Below are 18,809 nucleotides of genomic sequence, written 5' to 3'. Positions count from 1 at the left end.
GACCATCAACCCACACTAGTGACCATTAACTCACACTAGTGACCATCAACTCACACTAATGACCATTAACCCACACTAGTGACCATTAACTCACACTATTGACCATCAACCCACACTAGTGACCATCAACTCACACTAGTGACCATCAACCCACACTAGTGACCATCAACTCACACTAGTGACCATCAACCCACACTAGTGACCATCAACTCACACTAGTGACCATCAACCCACACTAGTGACCATCAACCCACACTAGTGACCATCAACCCACACTAGTGACCATCAACCCACACTAGTGACCATCAACTCACACCTTGAGTTTCACAAACAGAACAATGGAAATGAAGTGTAATAAAGAAACTCCAAATATGCTAAACATGTTTGTCTAAACTGAATATGAACTTTAGTTACAACACCTTCACAAAGTATTCACACCACTTGACTATTTCTACATGTTGTTATGTTACAGCCTGCATTTACATTAGATTTATTAGAGATTTTGTGTCACTGATCTACACACAATACCTCATGTCAAAAATGTGTTTTGTTTGTAGAAACATTTCGAAAATTAATACAAAATGAAAAGCTGAAATGTCTTGAGTCAATAAGTATTCAACCCCTTTGTTATGGCAAACCGAAATAAGTTCAGAAGTAAAAATGTCTTTAGTCAATAAGTATTCAGCCCCTTTGTTATGGCAAGCCTAAATAAATTCAGGAGTAAAAATGTCTTTAGTCAATAAGTATTCAGCCCCTTTGTTATGGCAAGCCTAAATAAATTCAGGAGTAAAAATGTGCTTAACAAGTCACATAATCAGTTGCATGGACTCATTCTGTGTTCAATAATAATAGTGGTTAACATATATTTTTTATGACTAACCCATCTCTGTACCCCACACATACAATTATCTGTAAGGTAATTGTTTCTGTATCTTAAATGTCCCCATTACAGTCTTCTTTAACAAAGGAAGAGTTTATTTCCAAAATGCTATATCCACCAACTCTTCCACCAGCGCCTTTTCATCACATATGATTGCTTATGGGTACCTTCATCTGTGTGTAAAATATAACTTCTCCGATTTTTAATTAATAGATTTTAGATGTGTATGATTTTTTTTTGGTGCAAAATGCTATATATGCATTGTTTAGCTGGAATGGAATGTTAGCATCCTGTATATTTGACTGTGCTATGTGGTTGTCTCACCTAGCTATCTTAAGATAAATGCACTTACTGTAAGTCGATCTGGATAAGAGCATCTGCGAAATGACTAACATGAAAATGTAAATGTTTTAAATACAGATCTCATATTACTGTATTTAATTATATATATATATATATATACTACCGTTCAAAAGTTTGGGGTCACTTAGAAATGTCCTTGTTTTTGAAAGAAAAGCACATTTGTTGTCTATTAAAATAACATCACATTGATCAGAAAAACTGTGTAGACGTTGTTAATGTTGTAAATGACTATTATAGCTGGAAACGGCTGATTTTAATGGAGGCCCATTATCAGCAACCGTCACTCCTGTGTTCCAGTGGCCCACTGTGTTAGCTGATCTAAGTTTATCCTTTTAAAAGGCTAGTTGATCATTAGAAAACCCTTTTGCAATTGTGTTAGCACAGCTGAAAACTGTTGTCCTGATTAAAGAAGCAATACAACTGGCCTTCTTTAGACTAGTTGAGTATCTGGAGCGTCAGCATTTGTGGGTTCGGTTACAGGATAAAAATGCCAGAAACAAAGAACTTTCTTCTGAAACTTGTCAGTCTATTCTTGTTCCGAGAAATGAAGGCTATTCCATGCAAGAAATTGCCAATAAATTGAAGATCTCGTACAACGCTGTGTACTACTCCCTTCACAGAATAGCGCAAACTGAATCTAACCAGAATAGAACGAGGAGTGGGAGGCCCCGGTGCACAACTGAGAAAGAGGACAAGTACATTAGAGTGTCTAGTTTGAGAAACAGACGCCTCACAAGTCCTCAACTGGCAGCTTCATTAAATAGTACCCACAAAACACCAGTCTCAACGTCAACAGTGAAGAGGCGACTCTGGGATGCTGGCCTTTTTGGCAGAGTTGCAAAGAAAAAGCCATATCTCAGACTGGCCAATTTAAAGAAAATATTAAGATGGGCAATATGTTATTAGAAAATATTAAGATGGGTTGGTACATATAGGTGGTACTACCTATATGGGCAGCCCTGCAGTCCAACTCAACATGGTGCCAGGGGATGTGAAGTTTTCACAGGAGACAGGGCAGAGAGAGAGAGAGAGTTAGATGAAGAATGCAAAAAAACAAAGAAAGAAAATGAGAAACCTAACCAACCAAAAACATAGAGACCCAGAAACATGAGACTACGCCTTCACTATTGTAAATCACTAAATCAATACAGAAATACACTACGGAAAAAGAAGGAACAGCACGTAGGAAAACAGCTTAATGTAATTGAATAATCCATAGAATCTAACCACATCTGGGAAAACTGGAACACAAACAACAAACAACAACACGAAGAGTAATCTATCCAAAACGGAGATGAATGGAAAAACCACTTCTCCAATCTTTTTGACTCTATAACTAAGAACAAACATCAAAAACATATACATTCACAAATTCAAATCTTAGAATCAGCTAATAAAGGCTACCAGAACCCACTGGATTCTCCGATTACATTGAATTAACTACAGAATACAAAAAACAAACCCAGAAAGGCCTGTGGCGTTGTGATCCTAAATGAAATGATAAAATATACAGACAACAAATTCCAATCGGCTATACTTAAACTTTTTAACATCCTCCACAGCTCTGGCATCTTCCCCAATATTTGGATCCAAGGACTGATCACCGCAAACCACAAAGTGGAGACAAATGACCCCAATAACTACCGTTGGATATGCATCAACAGCAACCTTGGGAAAATCCTTTGCATTATCCTTAACAGCAGACTCATACATTTATTCAGTGAAAACAATGTACTGAGCAAATTTTTTTTTACCGAATTACCACATGACAGACCACGTACTCACCCTGCACACCCTAATTGTCAAAATATCTATTCCTTTGGAACTTTTTAACTTCCTTTAAAAAAAGTGTATCTATTTCACTTGCTTTGGCAATGTCAACATGTTTCCCATGCCAATAAAGCCATTTGAATTGGATTGAGAAAGGGAGGGAGGGGAGAGAAGAGACAAGATAGCAAACAAAAGGGCAAGGGAGAGTATGAGGGAGAGAGCGAGAGTAGCACTTTCATACCCAGGTGTCAGTTTGCTCATGGTCTCCTGTCACCCCTCTCTCCTCCCCCTGTGCTCTCTCAAATTATTATTATTATTTTCAATTCAAGAGGCTTTATTGGCATGGGAAACACATGTTAACATTGCCAAAGCAAGTGAAATAGAAAATACACAACTGAAATAAACAATAAAAATGAACAGTGGATCTGTATAATCTGAGGGAAATATGTCTCTCTAATATGGTCATACATTGGACAGGAGGTTAGGAAGTGCAGCTCAGTTCCCACCTCATTTTGTGGGCAGTGTGCACATAGCCTGTCTTCTCAAGAGCCATGTCTGACTATGGCAGCTTTTCTCAATAGCAAGGCAATTCTCACTGAGTCTGTACATAGTCAAAGTGTCACGGGTGCGCCCTCTCCGGCCTCTAGGTCACCAGGCTGCTCGTTATGGCACACACCTGTCACCATTGTGACGCGCTCCTGCATGTCATCAGACTCACCTGGACTCCATCACTCCCTGAGTATATAGGTCACTCCCTTTGGTTCCTTCCCCAGGCATCATAATTTCTGTGCGTTTGTTGTTTGGTATTTAGTTGTTTATTAATTAAAACACTCACTCCCTGAACTTGCTTCCCGACTCTCAGCGCACTCGTTACACAAGGCTTTCCTTAAGTTTGGGTCAGTCACAGGGGGTCAGGTATTCTGCCACTGTGTACTCTCTGTTTAGGGCCAAATAGTATCTCTCTCATCCCTCTCCACACCGATGTTTGGCCAGAGGGCTGTGATGTTATAGCCAGAGAAAACCAGCCCAGGGTGAAAGACAGAAATCGCAAAAGCGAGGGAAGGTGAGAAACGCACAGGAAAGACATGAGGGGAGTTGGCGAAAGGATGAGATTTCTTCAGAGGGCAGGGGGGGGGGGGGGGGGCGCTTGGAGAGTCACCTTTGTCAACCATCAAAATGACAGAATGTTGCAGTGAAAGATTAACTCCAGCTGTGAATTGTGTCAAAAGTAACAACTTTGAAAGTGTGACCATCAACGTCTTTACCTTTGGCTATAAAATGTGAGAATTGAAAGCACTCAAGTCAGATTTATTACATCACTGTTTTTTAATTACATTAAAGTTTTCACATTTTAAACAAATGCTGTTATTTCCATATTTTTCTATGTACACATTTTCCATACAAATATTTACAAAAACAAATGACAATACAGTGTCTGTATGTAGGGATTTCCTTTGCATTTTGTGTAACACCTGTAAACCACAGGAGGCTGCTGAGGGGAGGACGGCTCATAATAATGTCCGGAACGGCGCTAATGGAATGGCATCAAACACCTGGCAACCAGGTGTTTATGTATGAGATACCAATCCACCAATTCCACTCCAGTCATTACCACGAGTCAGTTCTCCCCAATTAGGGTGCCACCAACCTACTGTGCTGTGCACACACCATAATGTCCAGTGTACCGGTTATGTTGTTTGTGTGACGTTGTTTACAGTATATCAGAGTATGCGATGAATGACCATCAGTAAAGGAAGGAAGCACAGCTCCCAGCCATCATGCAATCACAACACCCACTCAGAATCCTGTCATTAGCGCTTTGCTCTCCTTCTTCCCCTCAACTCCCATTCCCTCCATCTCGTTCCTATACACACACACACATCTGTTCAACACTAAACCATAAAGACATACAAAAGCAAACCAGCAATGACTAAAACAATCCCAATTTGTTCACAAGAAGCTGTTGTACCATCTCAATGACAGAGGATCTGGTTATGTAGAGATCTGTGTATATCTACAACATAGAATGTGTGTTTTGTTCTAGTGTGTGATAATCTGTGCTTTAGAGTATGCATCCGTCACATCATTGGGTTTTGTACAGTGAATTATAATTGAATACTGCATTGTTGAGGAAGAGTTGCAAGTAAACATTTTACTGTACTGTTCACACCTGCTGTATCCTGTGGACGTGACAAATACACTGTAGTTTGATTTTAGTGACATGTCAAGAAGAAACATCCCCATTGACCTGAGTATCTACTACACTAAACAAGACATGAACCGTGCTTAGAGGAGGGTCAGTTAATACATATACATCTATATACAGCAAGTCTCTACATGTAGAGGAGGGTCAGTTAATACATATACATCTATATACAGCAAGTCTCTACATGTAGAGGAGGGTCAGTTAATACATATACATCTATATACAGCAAGTCTCTACATGTAGAGGAGGAAACATGAGGCTGTTTCAGAGGACTACTGTAGGCTTTGGCTCAAACTATTTCAGATTGAACCATATGTACCCACATTATACACTGAGTGTACAAAACATTAGGAGCACCTGCTCTTTCCATGTCAGACTATGATGTCACTTGCTAAATCCACTTCCATCAGTGTAGATGAAGGGGAGGATACAGGTTAACGAAGGATTTTTAAGCCTTGAGACAATTGAGACATGGATTGTTTATGTGTGCCATTAAGAGGGTGAATGGGTAAGACAAAATATTGAAGTGCCTTTGAACGGGGTATGGTAGTAGGTACAAGGCACACCGGTTTGAGTGGGTCAAGAACTGTAGCACTGCTGGGTTTTTCACGCTCAACAGTTTCCTGTGTGTGTATCAAGAATCTTTCACCACCCAAAGGACATCCAGCCAACTTGACACAACTGTGGGAAGCATTGGAGTCAACATGGACCAGCATCCCTGTGGAACGCTTTCGACACCTTGTAGAGTCCAGGCCCTGACGAATTGAGGCTGTACTGAGGGCAAAAGGGGGTGCAACTCAATATTAGGAAGGTACTGATCATGTTTTTTTTACACCCAGTGTATATCACTGTTAAACTTCAATTCAGGGTAATCATGAAAACAGTTATCCCTTTGTCAGTTTTCTAATAATGATTAGTACATCACATTTCCAGTTAGATCTGTTCCAAAGTCAGTGGGGTTTCCAAGTGTCCATACAGATCAAATGGAGAATAGCATCCATCCTCTTTCATTTACAAAAACATGTAGAAAAACATCCTTCAGAAAATCCTCTTGAAGATAGTCTCTGGAACGATCCACGTTCCAATCACACACACACACACACCACACACACAAACAGCAGCTCAGTCCAGTTGCAAATATAAAAATATCTATAAAAATCTTCTCTGTGCCAATGTCCAGCATTGGGTTGACAGTGTCTCTGTAGCTAGGTCTTTAACTCAGTCAATATAATAACAGGGATAGTAGGACGGGGAACAGGGTGAAGAAGACCGACAGGGAGACCAGCTGAACACCTGAACTACCCACACTCTTCTGAACCTTAGGCTCCAACACAGTAGGGTCATCTGTAGAAAGAGAGAGAACATGTTATTATCAGAAACAAGTGGAACAATTCTACTGTACATCTGACTGTCTCACTGGATGGACAGATGGGAGACGTACCGGCTGGAAGCCTGTTGGAGGGGTTGTGCACTCCTCCTCCTCCTCCCCCCATCTTTCCCTTTCCTTCATCCATCACTTCCTCCATCGCTCCATCCTTGTCTTTGTCAGCCTTGGCCTTCCCAGAACCTGTAGAAGACAAGAAGTCATTGGTAAGAACTAGATTGTATGAACACCACTGAATATGGGGAACACTAAGCCTAGCCATTGATGCTAACGGAAGCTAATGCTACCATAGGAAAAACCTCTAAAGGCTAAAGCTAACAGAGGCTCATGCTAGCATGTTGACGGAGACAGGGGAATGGAGCTCACCATGAGGTCCAACCACATCCACCTTCAGTCTCAGACACTCCTGGCCGTGGTGATGCAGCGGCTTGGCTGAAGAGGGAGAAGAGATGTTTAGTACAAATACCCAAGCATTGTGTTAGAGTAGTCAGTACAGTTAAGTGATAGTATTCATTCAGAAGTACTGCACATAGACAGTAGTGGTATTAGTTCATGTGTAGTACTACTACAGTATTGATATACTTACAGATATAGTAGTAGCTCTCTCCCTGTCTGAACTCCTTGCCCAGGGTGAAGGGGGTGAAGCGCTGGAACTTCTCGGAGAACCTCTCGGGGGCGTGGGCAGCGAAGGGCCGGGAACATTCCCAACGCAGCTGGTCGAAGGAGTGGGGCTTACACACCTCATAGTCCTCCTTCTCCACCATGTACAGCACGTACCGCTCGGCCTCCTGGGATGGCAGCTCCCCGCGCGTGTAGTGAGGACAGATGATGTCCAAGTAGTCGTTGATTTTCACCTCCACTGTGTACTCATCCCATAGGAAACTAGGGAGCGAGAGAAGAGAAGAAAAGTGGTTAGTGACATGGCTGGCTATTATCTTTAGATGACCTTACATCTAGTAGTCGTCTCTGACTGACTGAAGGAACAAACGCAACATTATGAAATATCATCACAGCCCATTCCCAGCCAGATGACAGAGTTGAGCCCATGTTTGGGTGGGCTGTTCCTCTCACATGAACAAACACGCATGGAAGAACTGACTTATTCAAACACACACTCTCATAATAAAACACTCACGGACAATCATAAACACACTCTCATAATAAACACTCACAGACAATCATAAACACACTCTCATAATAAACACTCACAGACAATCATAAACACACTCTCATAATAAACACTCACAGACAATCATAAACACACACTCATAATAAACACTCACAGACAATCATAAACACTCACGGACAATCATAAACACACACTCATAATAAACACTCACAGACAATCATAAACACACACTCATAATAAACACTCACAGACAATCATAAACACACTCTCATAATAAACACTCACGGACAATTATAAACACAAAAAGCTGTTAATAAGACTCAGCCCAAACAGACAGTGTGTGTGTGTGTGTATTTGCACCTGCACGTGTGTGTGATTGCGTGAGTCTTAGTGTAGACCTGTCACCCAGACAATGAGAATTACTGAGTAGCCAATCAGGAGTCACTGGCTGAACTTGTTTGATGGATTTATTTAGACAAGAACACACCACTACACGCCTACACTCTTTCTGCCGACCCCTCATCTGTTTTCTGGAGCGTTCCACTCATGTTGTTTTAAGAGTAGAGTTTCACTGACCAGCTGTGTCCATGGAGAATAGATTGAGTGACAGTTTCTCCTTCTGTCTCTCTGTCTGTCTGTCATATACATGCGCTGTCTGCACAAGTCATTTAATCTCTCTCTTTCCCTTCCTACACAAGTCATTTAATCTCTCTCTTTCCCTTCCTACACAAGTCATTTGAATGGGTTAGTTATCATCTCTCTCTTTGTCCCTCTCCTTCTTTCCCTCTCCACCTGTTGGAGTGTCAGTGGGTGTGACTGTTTTTACTCCTCTAGTGACTCTTCACCCCTGATTCTGTCTCTTCCTACTTCTTTCTTCCTCCCTCCAGATGGAGGTTCGTTTTCATCTTCACCCTCCATTGACTTTATGATTCTTTAAGCTCTCCCTCCATCTCAGTTCTAGATTTTTTAAACTGTTGTTGTGGTGGTGGTTGTTTCACCCTCCCTCCCTCTAGTCAACCCCTCCAATCTACTGAGGTATACACGTGAAAGGACACAAATGTCTAACACACACACACCTCATGAAATAAACCCTAGAACATTGGGTAGAGCAGTGGAACGTATATTTCTGGTGGGAAGGAAAGTTCGAGAGATGAAAGAAACAAAGTGCTGTATCTGGGTATCAAATTAAAACAGTGATTTCCAGCTGTCCTCCAGGCCTATTAGGATTCAGCTCACACAGGGACTATGAGTTGTGTTGCCGAGTGGAGTCAGTGGTGCTGGCGCAGGGTACACGTGTGTGTACACACACACACACACACTTTTCTGGAAGAGAGGTTGAGTTTGTGGGTAAGAGCTTGTTATCCCTGAGGATGTAATCAGTAGAATATGCACGTCAGAGTCTCATTGGTTCCCAGCCCTGGGCTGAACAGACATCCACACAGGCCACAGCACAAACACCCTGCCACATACTCTGGGTGTGTGGCTCTGTTCTGTGCCACGAGAGAGAGAGAGCATCTGTATCACAGGCAGCTGGTGGCACTTTAATTAGGGAGGAAGGGTTCATAGTAATGTATACACTAGCTTTGTGTGTGAGAGAGACAGTATAAAGAACCCAGTTCATACATGTTTATGTTGTGTTAGTGTGTGTCCAAACATCAAAGCCTGGAACAGGAGGTATCTGGTATCCTGCCTCCCTCCTTCCATCCCTCCTTTCTCTACTGTTGTTGTTGTCCTTAAGTGACAGACACACTGGCTCCATGTGGGTCTCTAACCCCCCTGCCACTGTGTGTGTGTGTGTGTGTGTGTGTGAGAGAGAGAGAGACCTAGCGAGAGTAACCTGCCTGTTACAACATGTATTGTTAGCAGAGCCCGTACCTAGGCTCATTAGCCAGGGCTAATAGCTAGATTAGCCTCTTTCTCACACCACTTCAAAACAGGATGATATCTTTGGCTTAGCCTTCGCATGCACACACACCGGTCTGCGGTTCAAGCGCTTAATTGACAAACAAATCTGTGTTCCTTTCTTATTTATTTTCTTTGACTCAGACTGGTAATGACAGGGTTGAGACGAACGGCACGAGAGAACTGCACTGCCACACTAATCACAGCTTCTCCTTAAAAACATGTTCCTGTCTAAAGCTGTCAAAACACATATTCTGTTGCTAATCTCAGTCACTACAAACAATCACACTTTCAGATCTCCCTTTGTTGCTCTTCCTACTTAATTAAAAGCTATCTGGGGTCTGGGGCCAAGCTGTTGCCCACAACAGGGTTCTGAATAGGGTGTAATTACTCCTCCCCCCAAAGACATAAACCCTGGAGCTGACTAGACTCCAGTCTGCCCATCCTTCACCCCCTCTAGCCCCAAGGCTGTGCTCAGTGTCCTCTGCTCACTAGTAGAGGCTGATGTAGATGTGATAAGGTGAGGTGTGTTGAAGCTACTATGGCTCTCAGCATTTTGCACGTGGTCCATGTTTCCCATGAATTTACTCTGTACAATAATCACGATGAAGCTAGATTTACAGTAACGTTGACGGCCGTACTTATCAATGGAAGGGGTTGTGTGAGTGTGTGTGTGTGTGTGTGTGTGCAATCTCAGCCTAGGGATCTGGGAGAAGTTCAGCTGATTGAAGCCATTTGAGACAGGGCCAGACTCACAACTGGAACACAAGCACCCCTTCCTCCCTCCCTAACAGTATAGTCTTTCCCTCTCCTTCGTCCTTCTACTCTGACAGTTCACAAGAGAGTGAGAGTTGCGTTAATGTGATAGCTACACGTGTGTGAGGGAGAGCGAGGTTCTCTGAATACCAGAATTCAGGCCACCTCACAGCCCAGGCACTTGAGCACATCTGTTTATCAGGGCAGAGCCTGCCTGTCTCACTGAGGTGTGTGTGTGTGTCTCACTGAGGTGTGTGTAAACAGCCAGGGTGGAAGGTAGTCTCCCTTCACCTATCCTCTGAACTGAACAGTTCTCAGAGCTGCTACTGCAGCTACTGCGTCACAGATGTGTGTGTGTTTGCTTTGAGTGTGAGTGTGGTAGGTGGTTATGACAGTAGGGTGATTTGGGTGAGTTATTTAACACCTCATTAAGATCAACAGCTTTGAAGTCCTCTCCTCATCTCTTGCTGTTATCACATCTCTCCCCTCTAGATTCACATCCCATCCCTCTCTTCTCTTCCCTACTTAAAGGCCCATCTCTCTTCTCTTCTCTCCCTACCATCCCTCCATCCCTCCTGTGTTTTCCATATAAAAACCCACAACCAAAATGCTCTCCTTTCTCCCCGTCTCCTCCTGCTCTCATTCTTTGGGGAATGTTACAAACTGTCAGGCAGGTCACAGTGGTTAGAGTTCAGAGTCAGAATCCTCATACACACTCCCACTGACTCAGCAAGGGAGAGTCTAGTCACACACATACACACACAGCAGGTCTGAAGGAGAGTCAGCACTGTTAACAAAACCCACCATATACTCCACAGATAGTCAGCAACACACACACACACGAGGAATGTCATGACAGGGCTTCTGGGGTTTGTGAGAGTCTGTGGAATAGAATGCTCTCACACCAGACAACTATAAATCTGCACACACAGGCATATAAATGACCCTATTAATTCACTGTGGTATCCCACATTCACACCTCAACTCAAGAGGATATAGGCCTGTCAGTTGTAATCTGGGTTTGAGTTGTATCTACGAATACAGTATTATACACCAACTCCCCTAGTAGAACCTCTAGAACACTCTAATCTCTCTCTCTCTAATCTCCCACATTCTCGCCCAAGAGGAGAGTTCCAAAGAGGCCATTCTTCTGTCTGTCATGCTCCAACAGGTCAGAATAACAGGAGTCTAATCATTCTGTCCCAACCCCCATTATCACATCCAGACTCCAATTAGTACTACCACCACCTATTCATCGTATGTGAGATTCTTTATAAGGAATTGCAGGGTTTGAGAGCCTTTAAAAAATGTCAACAACCTGTTCTCCCCTCCCTCCAGCCAGCCATCCATTCATCCATGTCCCATCTCTCCTCCCTCCGTCTGTCTCCCCTTTATGCGCTCTAAATTAACCCATCCCCCTCCGTTCATCCCTCCTCTATTCTTCCCTTGCTCTTAAAAAGGTAACATAATATCAGAGCTCCTCATGACAGCCTAATTTCTCAACACAAATCCCTTCCTCTCTTTTACCCATCTCCCGCTTTCTGTTCCCAACTCTCTCTTCCAGATGAATAGAAAAAGGCTAGATGTTGGCAGGTTGCTAGATATGCAGCTTGGTTTGGGTCAATGAGGAGAACTAGACTCACAGGTCTCTCAACCAGGGCGATTATATTCCAACTAACCCTGGTTCAATCTGGATTATACACAATAACACGGTTGGGGTCAAAACTATTTTCATTCAGTCAAAGTGAATGTCATGAATTGCAAAAATTATTGTTGGAAATATCCTGGCTGCTTCAAACAGAGAAGGAAGGAAGGAAGTCAGTCCTGAGCTGAGACTGGAAGTGGCCCTTAGGGGGCGACAGAGAGCCATCTCTGAACCGCTACATGAGATGATACTGGACACACAAACATGACCCTACACACACAATGTGATAACGTGAGGATAAAGCAGTCCTCAGTCCTGTAGAATTGAGTCAAACAGTAACAGTGGGGAGACACAGCAAGCTGCTGTGATCTGTGTGGAAATCTACTCAGGAAAACAGAGCAGGGTCTGTGAGAAAGAGAGGGACTAACAGAGAGAGGGAGAGGAAGTCTGGACCATAGATAAGGAGCAGAGAGGAAGAGTTGAGATGGAAGGGGGCCCAGGTGGTGCTAATTAAAGTATTTAAAAAAAATACATAATTTAAACACGGCAAAGCGTTTTATGTTACATCCATGATAATGTGTGTGTGAGAGTGTTAGGTAAGACAGCTGTTATGTCAGCAGGAAACAAGCTATATGCCTAGATGTGATTGAATGGACAGAACTATACACTGTGTAGCTGACTGACTGGAAATACCTACCCTATTGGCTCCTTTAATTGATTGTTCTATGTAGGATATGTTCCTCTACATATTTAAGGAGCTTCAGATTCTCACACACACACGTTACGCCAGAGAGATAACAGGGATATAATCTATTCTAAATATAAAATGCAGCAGAATGACAATGACGATTTTCGTGTCTATGGGTCAGCTAGTCAGATTACAGCTCAGATCGTCTGTAATCTGTGTGCGCATGTATTTCCCCCTCATTCTGCTGTAGGATTAGAGACCCAGAGCGACAGATGAGGTGGTAGAGAGAGAGACGTGCTTTGGCAATGTTAACATATGTTTCCCATGCCAATAAAGCCCCTTGAATTGAAAGGTGGGATCCAGAATAGAGAGAGGGGAGGGGAGAAGGAGAGAGAGAGAGAGAGAGAGAGCGTGGAGGGTTTCAGAATAGAGAGCGTGGAGGGTTTCAGAATAGAGAGAGGGGAGGGTTTCAGAATAGAGAGCGTGGAGGGTTTCAGAATAGAGAGCGTGGAGGGTTTCAGAATAGAGAGAGGGGAGGGTTTCAGAATAGAGAGAGGGGAGGGTTTCAGAATAGAGAGAGGGGAGGGTTTCAGAATAGAGAGAGGGGAAGGTTTCAGAATAGAGAGAGGGGAGGGTTTCAGAATAGAGAGAGGGGAGGGTTTCAGAATAGAGAGGGGAGGGTTTCAGAATAGAGAGGGGAGGGTTTCAGAATAGAGAGAGGGGGAATATAGCCAGAGGAAAGAAGAGCTTTACAACAGAGAAGAAAATCACACATTTAACTTTACAACCACACCACCCTCTTCCCCCACCAGCCACAAGCCACCACAACCCTAAACCTCTTCCTCTAGGACATATCTGTTCAGACAAGCCCAACACCTCAACAACACGAGAGAGAAAGACAAAAGACAGAGGAAATGTATAGCTATATAGGAGAGGAGAACATGAATACTTGAATATGTGGTAGAGATGAACTCATGGAAACAGAGAGAGTGAGATAGAGGTGGTCAGGCAATAACAAGCTGGAGAAGACGCAGCTGGTGTGGAGAAGAGGGAGTGGAGATGGAGAGAGGAACAGACAGGTACAGAGGGAGGGAGAGAAGGAAGGAAGGGGGGGGGGGGGGTCGAACACAGCTGACAGAGTTGAGTATAGTAACAGGGGAAGTGTGGAATGCTGGCTGCTACTAATATTAACACCCAACTCCTCCCTCCTGCCCCAAGAGAGAGAGAGTGTGTGTGTGTGTGTGTGTGTGTGTGTGTGTGTGTGTGTGTGTGTGTGTGTGTGTGTGTGTGTGTCACTGATTTACCAGTGCTCCGTAATATCGCCTACATGCAGGGCCCCTCCCTTTCTCTGACATTGGAGTTCAGGCAACACTACACACTCACCCTCAGTCAAAAACAAAAAAACTTTCCAGTAACAAGGCATTGCGCCAGAACTAATGATTAAGCTGTTGGATCAGGTCGAAACAAGCCCAGTCTCTCGCGCACACTAACACACACACACACAGCGAAAAACCAGTTTCTATACCAGTCAAGTTGGAGACTGACAACTGTACACACTCACTGAGCGATCTGTGTGTTACCATCCGAAGTCAGTCAGTAAACATCAGTTTACACCTGATCGCCTTAGATCAATCAGCCAGGAATAAATTAGAATCAATTAAACTCAGTGATTCACTGGCTGTCAGTCTGACTGACAGATTGATCACATGAGAGTGAATCAGGTGGTTGAGACACAGTGTAAAGTGGGACGACAGTTGAGGGACCAGATTGGGCTTTCAGGCTGAAAGAAGACTGAAAACTGCCCAGAGAGAAAGAGAAAGTTGAAAAAGAAAGAGGGAAACTGAGAACGAGGGATTAAAGAGAAGGACGAGCGATTATACAGTAAACGTGTGGTAACAGTAGCAGGTGGGTACGGGCCAGACTAGGATTAAGTCTTCATTTTTAACACTGATTACTCTCCTTCTGAAAACCACATTCACCGAGTTCCAATTGGAGGTTTTCAAAGACTTTAGATAAAGACTTCTGGGGAAAAAAGTGTGTGTGTGTGAGACATATGCAGTAGAGAATGTGTGAGTAGAGCTTGTATCATGAGTAATAGTTATCAGTGTGAGTCTATCGGTCTTCAGTGGACACTGAGTGCATCAATGCTCCCACATAAAACTGGCGCAGTGAGTTTCCATGTAGTTTGTTTTTGTTCATGTGAGACTGTGTCAACGTGTATGTGAGAGTGTGTGTGTCTGGACATGCTTGTTTGTGTCTACATGTGATGTGTGAACATATTTCTCTGTCTGGTTATGTGTTGGTCTATCTTTAGTCTGCTACGAAAAGGATTAGTGTACATGATGATTGTTGTTGTTGATGATGATGTTATGCAACACAAGTTAGAGTGGGAATGTAGTCCAGAGCCGGATTAAAGAACACAGTCTTGCGCGGCTAAACTTGTGGGGACAAGGTTAACCCCCAACCCTAACCTTAACCTAAACCTAGCTCCTAACCCTAGAAATAACATTTGATCTTGTGGGGATCAACAAAATGTCCCCAGTTGGTCAAATGTTTGTTTACTATTGTGGTGGGGACTTCCTGTCCGCACAAGTATAGTTAAACACACACACACACACAGACTCAGAACACTGCCCCTCAAATGTTCTTTCTATATTTCTCTGCATTCATAGCAATTCTCACTTGACCTACAACTCTGAAGCTCCGATTCCTCCTCTATAACCGCTTTCTTTTGTCATTATGGACTAAGAGTTTAGTTCAGATGTCCTTCTCTTCCTCATGTCACCTGATCAACAGAAGTCGTGTTCCTTGTGCTCGAGGCACCGTCTCAGTGCTGTCATACCGACAAACCCAGGTGAAGTCAGACCTGCGTACAGAACAGGTAAAGTACACGACTGACTCACACCGACAAAACCCATTACGTCACGACGCATGACATGGTATGACTCGTCAACAATATTTTCCTGTGCTCACGTCATTAATTCAATTACAAAACCAATGTCTTTCCCATTTTATAGGAAATCTAATTTAGTGTTCTGTCATCATCATTGTCCTAAGGATAATTAGGCTACAGAGACAAAGTGCAAATCGAATTAAGGTAACACAAAAAGGCCGATAAGAAGGTACAGTAACGTCGACCCAGTCAGCTGAAACCGTGACCCCTCAGTCTTTGTCCATTTTCTCTATAAAATAATCCATCCTTCTTTCTCACCATCTTCAGCTCTGTGCTAAAAGCTCAATAAATCACACTGCCTCACATATGCTGTCAAGCTCCATTGATCCCACTGAGTGGCAGGGTAGCATTACAATTTCTGACCAAAACAATCAGCATTGGACATCTCACCCCCTCTCCCCCCTTTGGAGAGCTGAAGTGTCAGACTGTCAACAGCACCACTAGAGTGAAACACAGACATACAGTCTATATTCAGACACTCAGGTCGAGTTGGTTCATGTCAGGCTTTATTTTTATGCTGTGTGAGGAAGTCTGTCTATGTATCGATATCATATATATGGTTGATTCTGTCTGTCCATCTGTCTCAGAATTCGTTCCCAATCTTTCCCTTGTTCTCTGTTTATGCCCTGCTGCGCGATTGGCCTCCCATAGCCTGATTACAATTCTGTTACCTGGTTAAAAGGGCAAGCAGACAGCTAATACAACAAGGCACACAGCTTTCACCTAATATCCTACAAGTGGAAGAAATAAAAGCAATAACAAAATCCAGATGTCAACTTCTATTCCACGTCATTTCAATGAAATGTTGAACCAATCGACGTTGATTCAACCAGGCCGTGTGTGTCCAGTGGGGCGGGATGTCTGATAAAGAACCGAGGAAATTCAGCGCGTAGGCTATCCATTGAGTGGATGAGACACACAGTATTTATCCCATGACAGAAAGAGTATTTAAGTTGGCCTGGTGTAGTGTCAGATAGTCATTCTCAAAGTGAGTTGAGCACTAGGTGCGCGTAAACAGAAACCACACATACTTTTAATGTGTGCTACACCAAAATACGCACACACAGAAAGAAAGAGATTAAGAACACCTACTTTGGGTTGGTGCTATTCCAGAAGACGCTATGTCTCTCTGCAGAGGCGAACCAGGTTCCGAAGCTCACAGCCAAACACACCAGCCACACCAAATCCATAGCTGCTGATTTTGGACCAGAACACCAACAAATACTGTCAGTTATTGCAGAATAAGTCTGTGCAGAATGTGCACACTGTCAAAAGAACTGTATGATAAGGGTGCTGGTCTACAGCTGTTGCTTTTCTCTAGGGTTGAGACCTCCTTCTATTGACTTTAACAGCGGTTTGTACGGTTCAGTCCGAGGCGCGTTGACTGTTTTGTCTAACGGAGCCACGCCTCTCCTGGTTGTATAGCCAATAGCAGCGGGAAAAACGCCCCGCTGCTCTGACTATTCAACTAGAGACGCCATGAACACTTTATCCAATCTATATGATATTATCAAAGCCATGGACAGAAATATATAGGCCTATCGCCATTTTTGTGACATTGAAATGAATTCATGACGCACTCAAAATAGTTTTTGTGTTTCTTTTGTTGTGACCATAAAAGTGATCCCCCCCTAATTATAGGCTCACATATTCAACAACATGAAAATGAGAAATAACAATACCATGGTACACTTGATAAAATAAGTGAATCTAATGTAATGTAAAAGTCTACCTAAAGGTTCTAGGAGAGCTGATCTGTGACTGTGTCTGTCAGTCAGATGTTATCCTATTGAATCATTAAGATGTTATCTGTGTAGCTAATCTTCTGGGTCCCCTGTAGCCATATAGTCAGCAGGCACACAGGTAAATTAGCAACACAAAGCTTCTCAAAATAATGCATTATAATACAGTATAGCCCACCTTTTTTATCCCACATTTAGTATTCACTTCTTTTGTGCCACTAAAAAACAAGACTGACAAAAACAAAAATGAGCACATTGCAGAAATCAAGCAAGAATGAATAAATGAGTAAATGTGCCAAACACACTATGTTCTCTGCTAGTCCAGGCCTCCATGGGTTCAGGGGCTGACCAACAGGGGGCAGGGACCAGGACAAGGCCCGGTGAACAGGCTCAGAACTCCATTGTGTGTGTGTATGTGTGTGTGTATGTGTATGTGTGTGTGTGTGTGTGTGTGTGTGTGTGTGTGTGTGTGTGTGTGTGTGTGTGTGTGTGTGTGTGTGTGTGTGTGTGTGTGTGTGTGTGTGTGTGTGTGTGTGTGTGTGTGTGTGTGAAGATTAATGAAGATGGCTCTGCAGTGGATAGTCAATGATAACTTGGCTATATACACGGGGTGAATCTTTATTTCCAACATAGTTTCCTATGATCAAAAAGAGCTTCTGGACATCAGAACAGTGATCCCTAACTTCCATTTGGATTCAGATGTCTACTTCAACAAGTTGGCAGCTGTTGACATACTGCTCAGACCAGGCCCTAATCCCGGGACTCGAAAGAGGAAGAGACACTGCAAAAGAGGCAAACAAGTGGGAACCCTGAGGAGACAAATAAACACCTGTACCCTCCGTTCTATTGGTAAATGACCAATCACCAGAGAACATACTAGACAAGCTCTGTTCTATTGGTAAATGACCAATCACCAGAGAACATACTAGACAAGCTCTGTTCTATTGGTAAATGACCAATCACCAGAGAACAAACTAGACAAGCTCTGTTCTATTGGTAAATTACCAATCACCAGAGAACATACTAGACAAGCTCCATTCCAGACCATCCTATCAACAGGACCTGAAGAATTGTAATATTTTAATGCAGGGAAACTGAAATCCGTCTTACTTCATTTTTGCCAGCATGTCACCTGTGTAACTAGAGGTGACAAAACTCTAGATCACCTTTACCCCACACACAGAAACACAGAAACTCTAGATCACCTTTACCCCACATACAAAACTCTAGATCACCTTTACTCCACACACAGAAACACATACAAAACTCTAGATCACCTTTACTCCACACACAGAAACATACAAAACTCTAGATCACCTTTACTCCACACACAGAAACACATACAACACTCTAGATCATCTGTACTCCACACACAAAACTCTAGATCACCT

The 18,809-nt window shown here is 43.0% G+C and overlaps 1 protein-coding gene across 1 annotated transcript; it reads right to left on the bottom strand.

Moving 5' to 3' along the window:
- Positions 1-6,073: 6,073 nt before the first annotated feature.
- efna1b (ephrin-A1b) lies at positions 6,074-17,063 on the bottom strand. Its single transcript, XM_036967642.1, has 5 exons — positions 16,769-17,063; positions 7,190-7,485; positions 6,970-7,035; positions 6,661-6,786; positions 6,074-6,563 (listed from the first exon to the last, which is right to left on the bottom strand). The coding sequence occupies exons 1-5, from the start codon at positions 16,864-16,866 to the stop codon at positions 6,442-6,444; spliced, it is 708 nt and encodes a 235-aa protein (XP_036823537.1). The 5' UTR covers positions 16,867-17,063; the 3' UTR covers positions 6,074-6,441.
- Between the last annotated feature and the right edge of the window lie 1,746 nt (positions 17,064-18,809).

Source organism: Oncorhynchus mykiss, chromosome 3, assembly GCF_013265735.2.
Source record: "Oncorhynchus mykiss isolate Arlee chromosome 3, USDA_OmykA_1.1, whole genome shotgun sequence".
NCBI lineage: Eukaryota > Metazoa > Chordata > Actinopteri > Salmoniformes > Salmonidae > Oncorhynchus > Oncorhynchus mykiss.
This window is presented reverse-complemented; position numbering and strand designations above follow the sequence as displayed.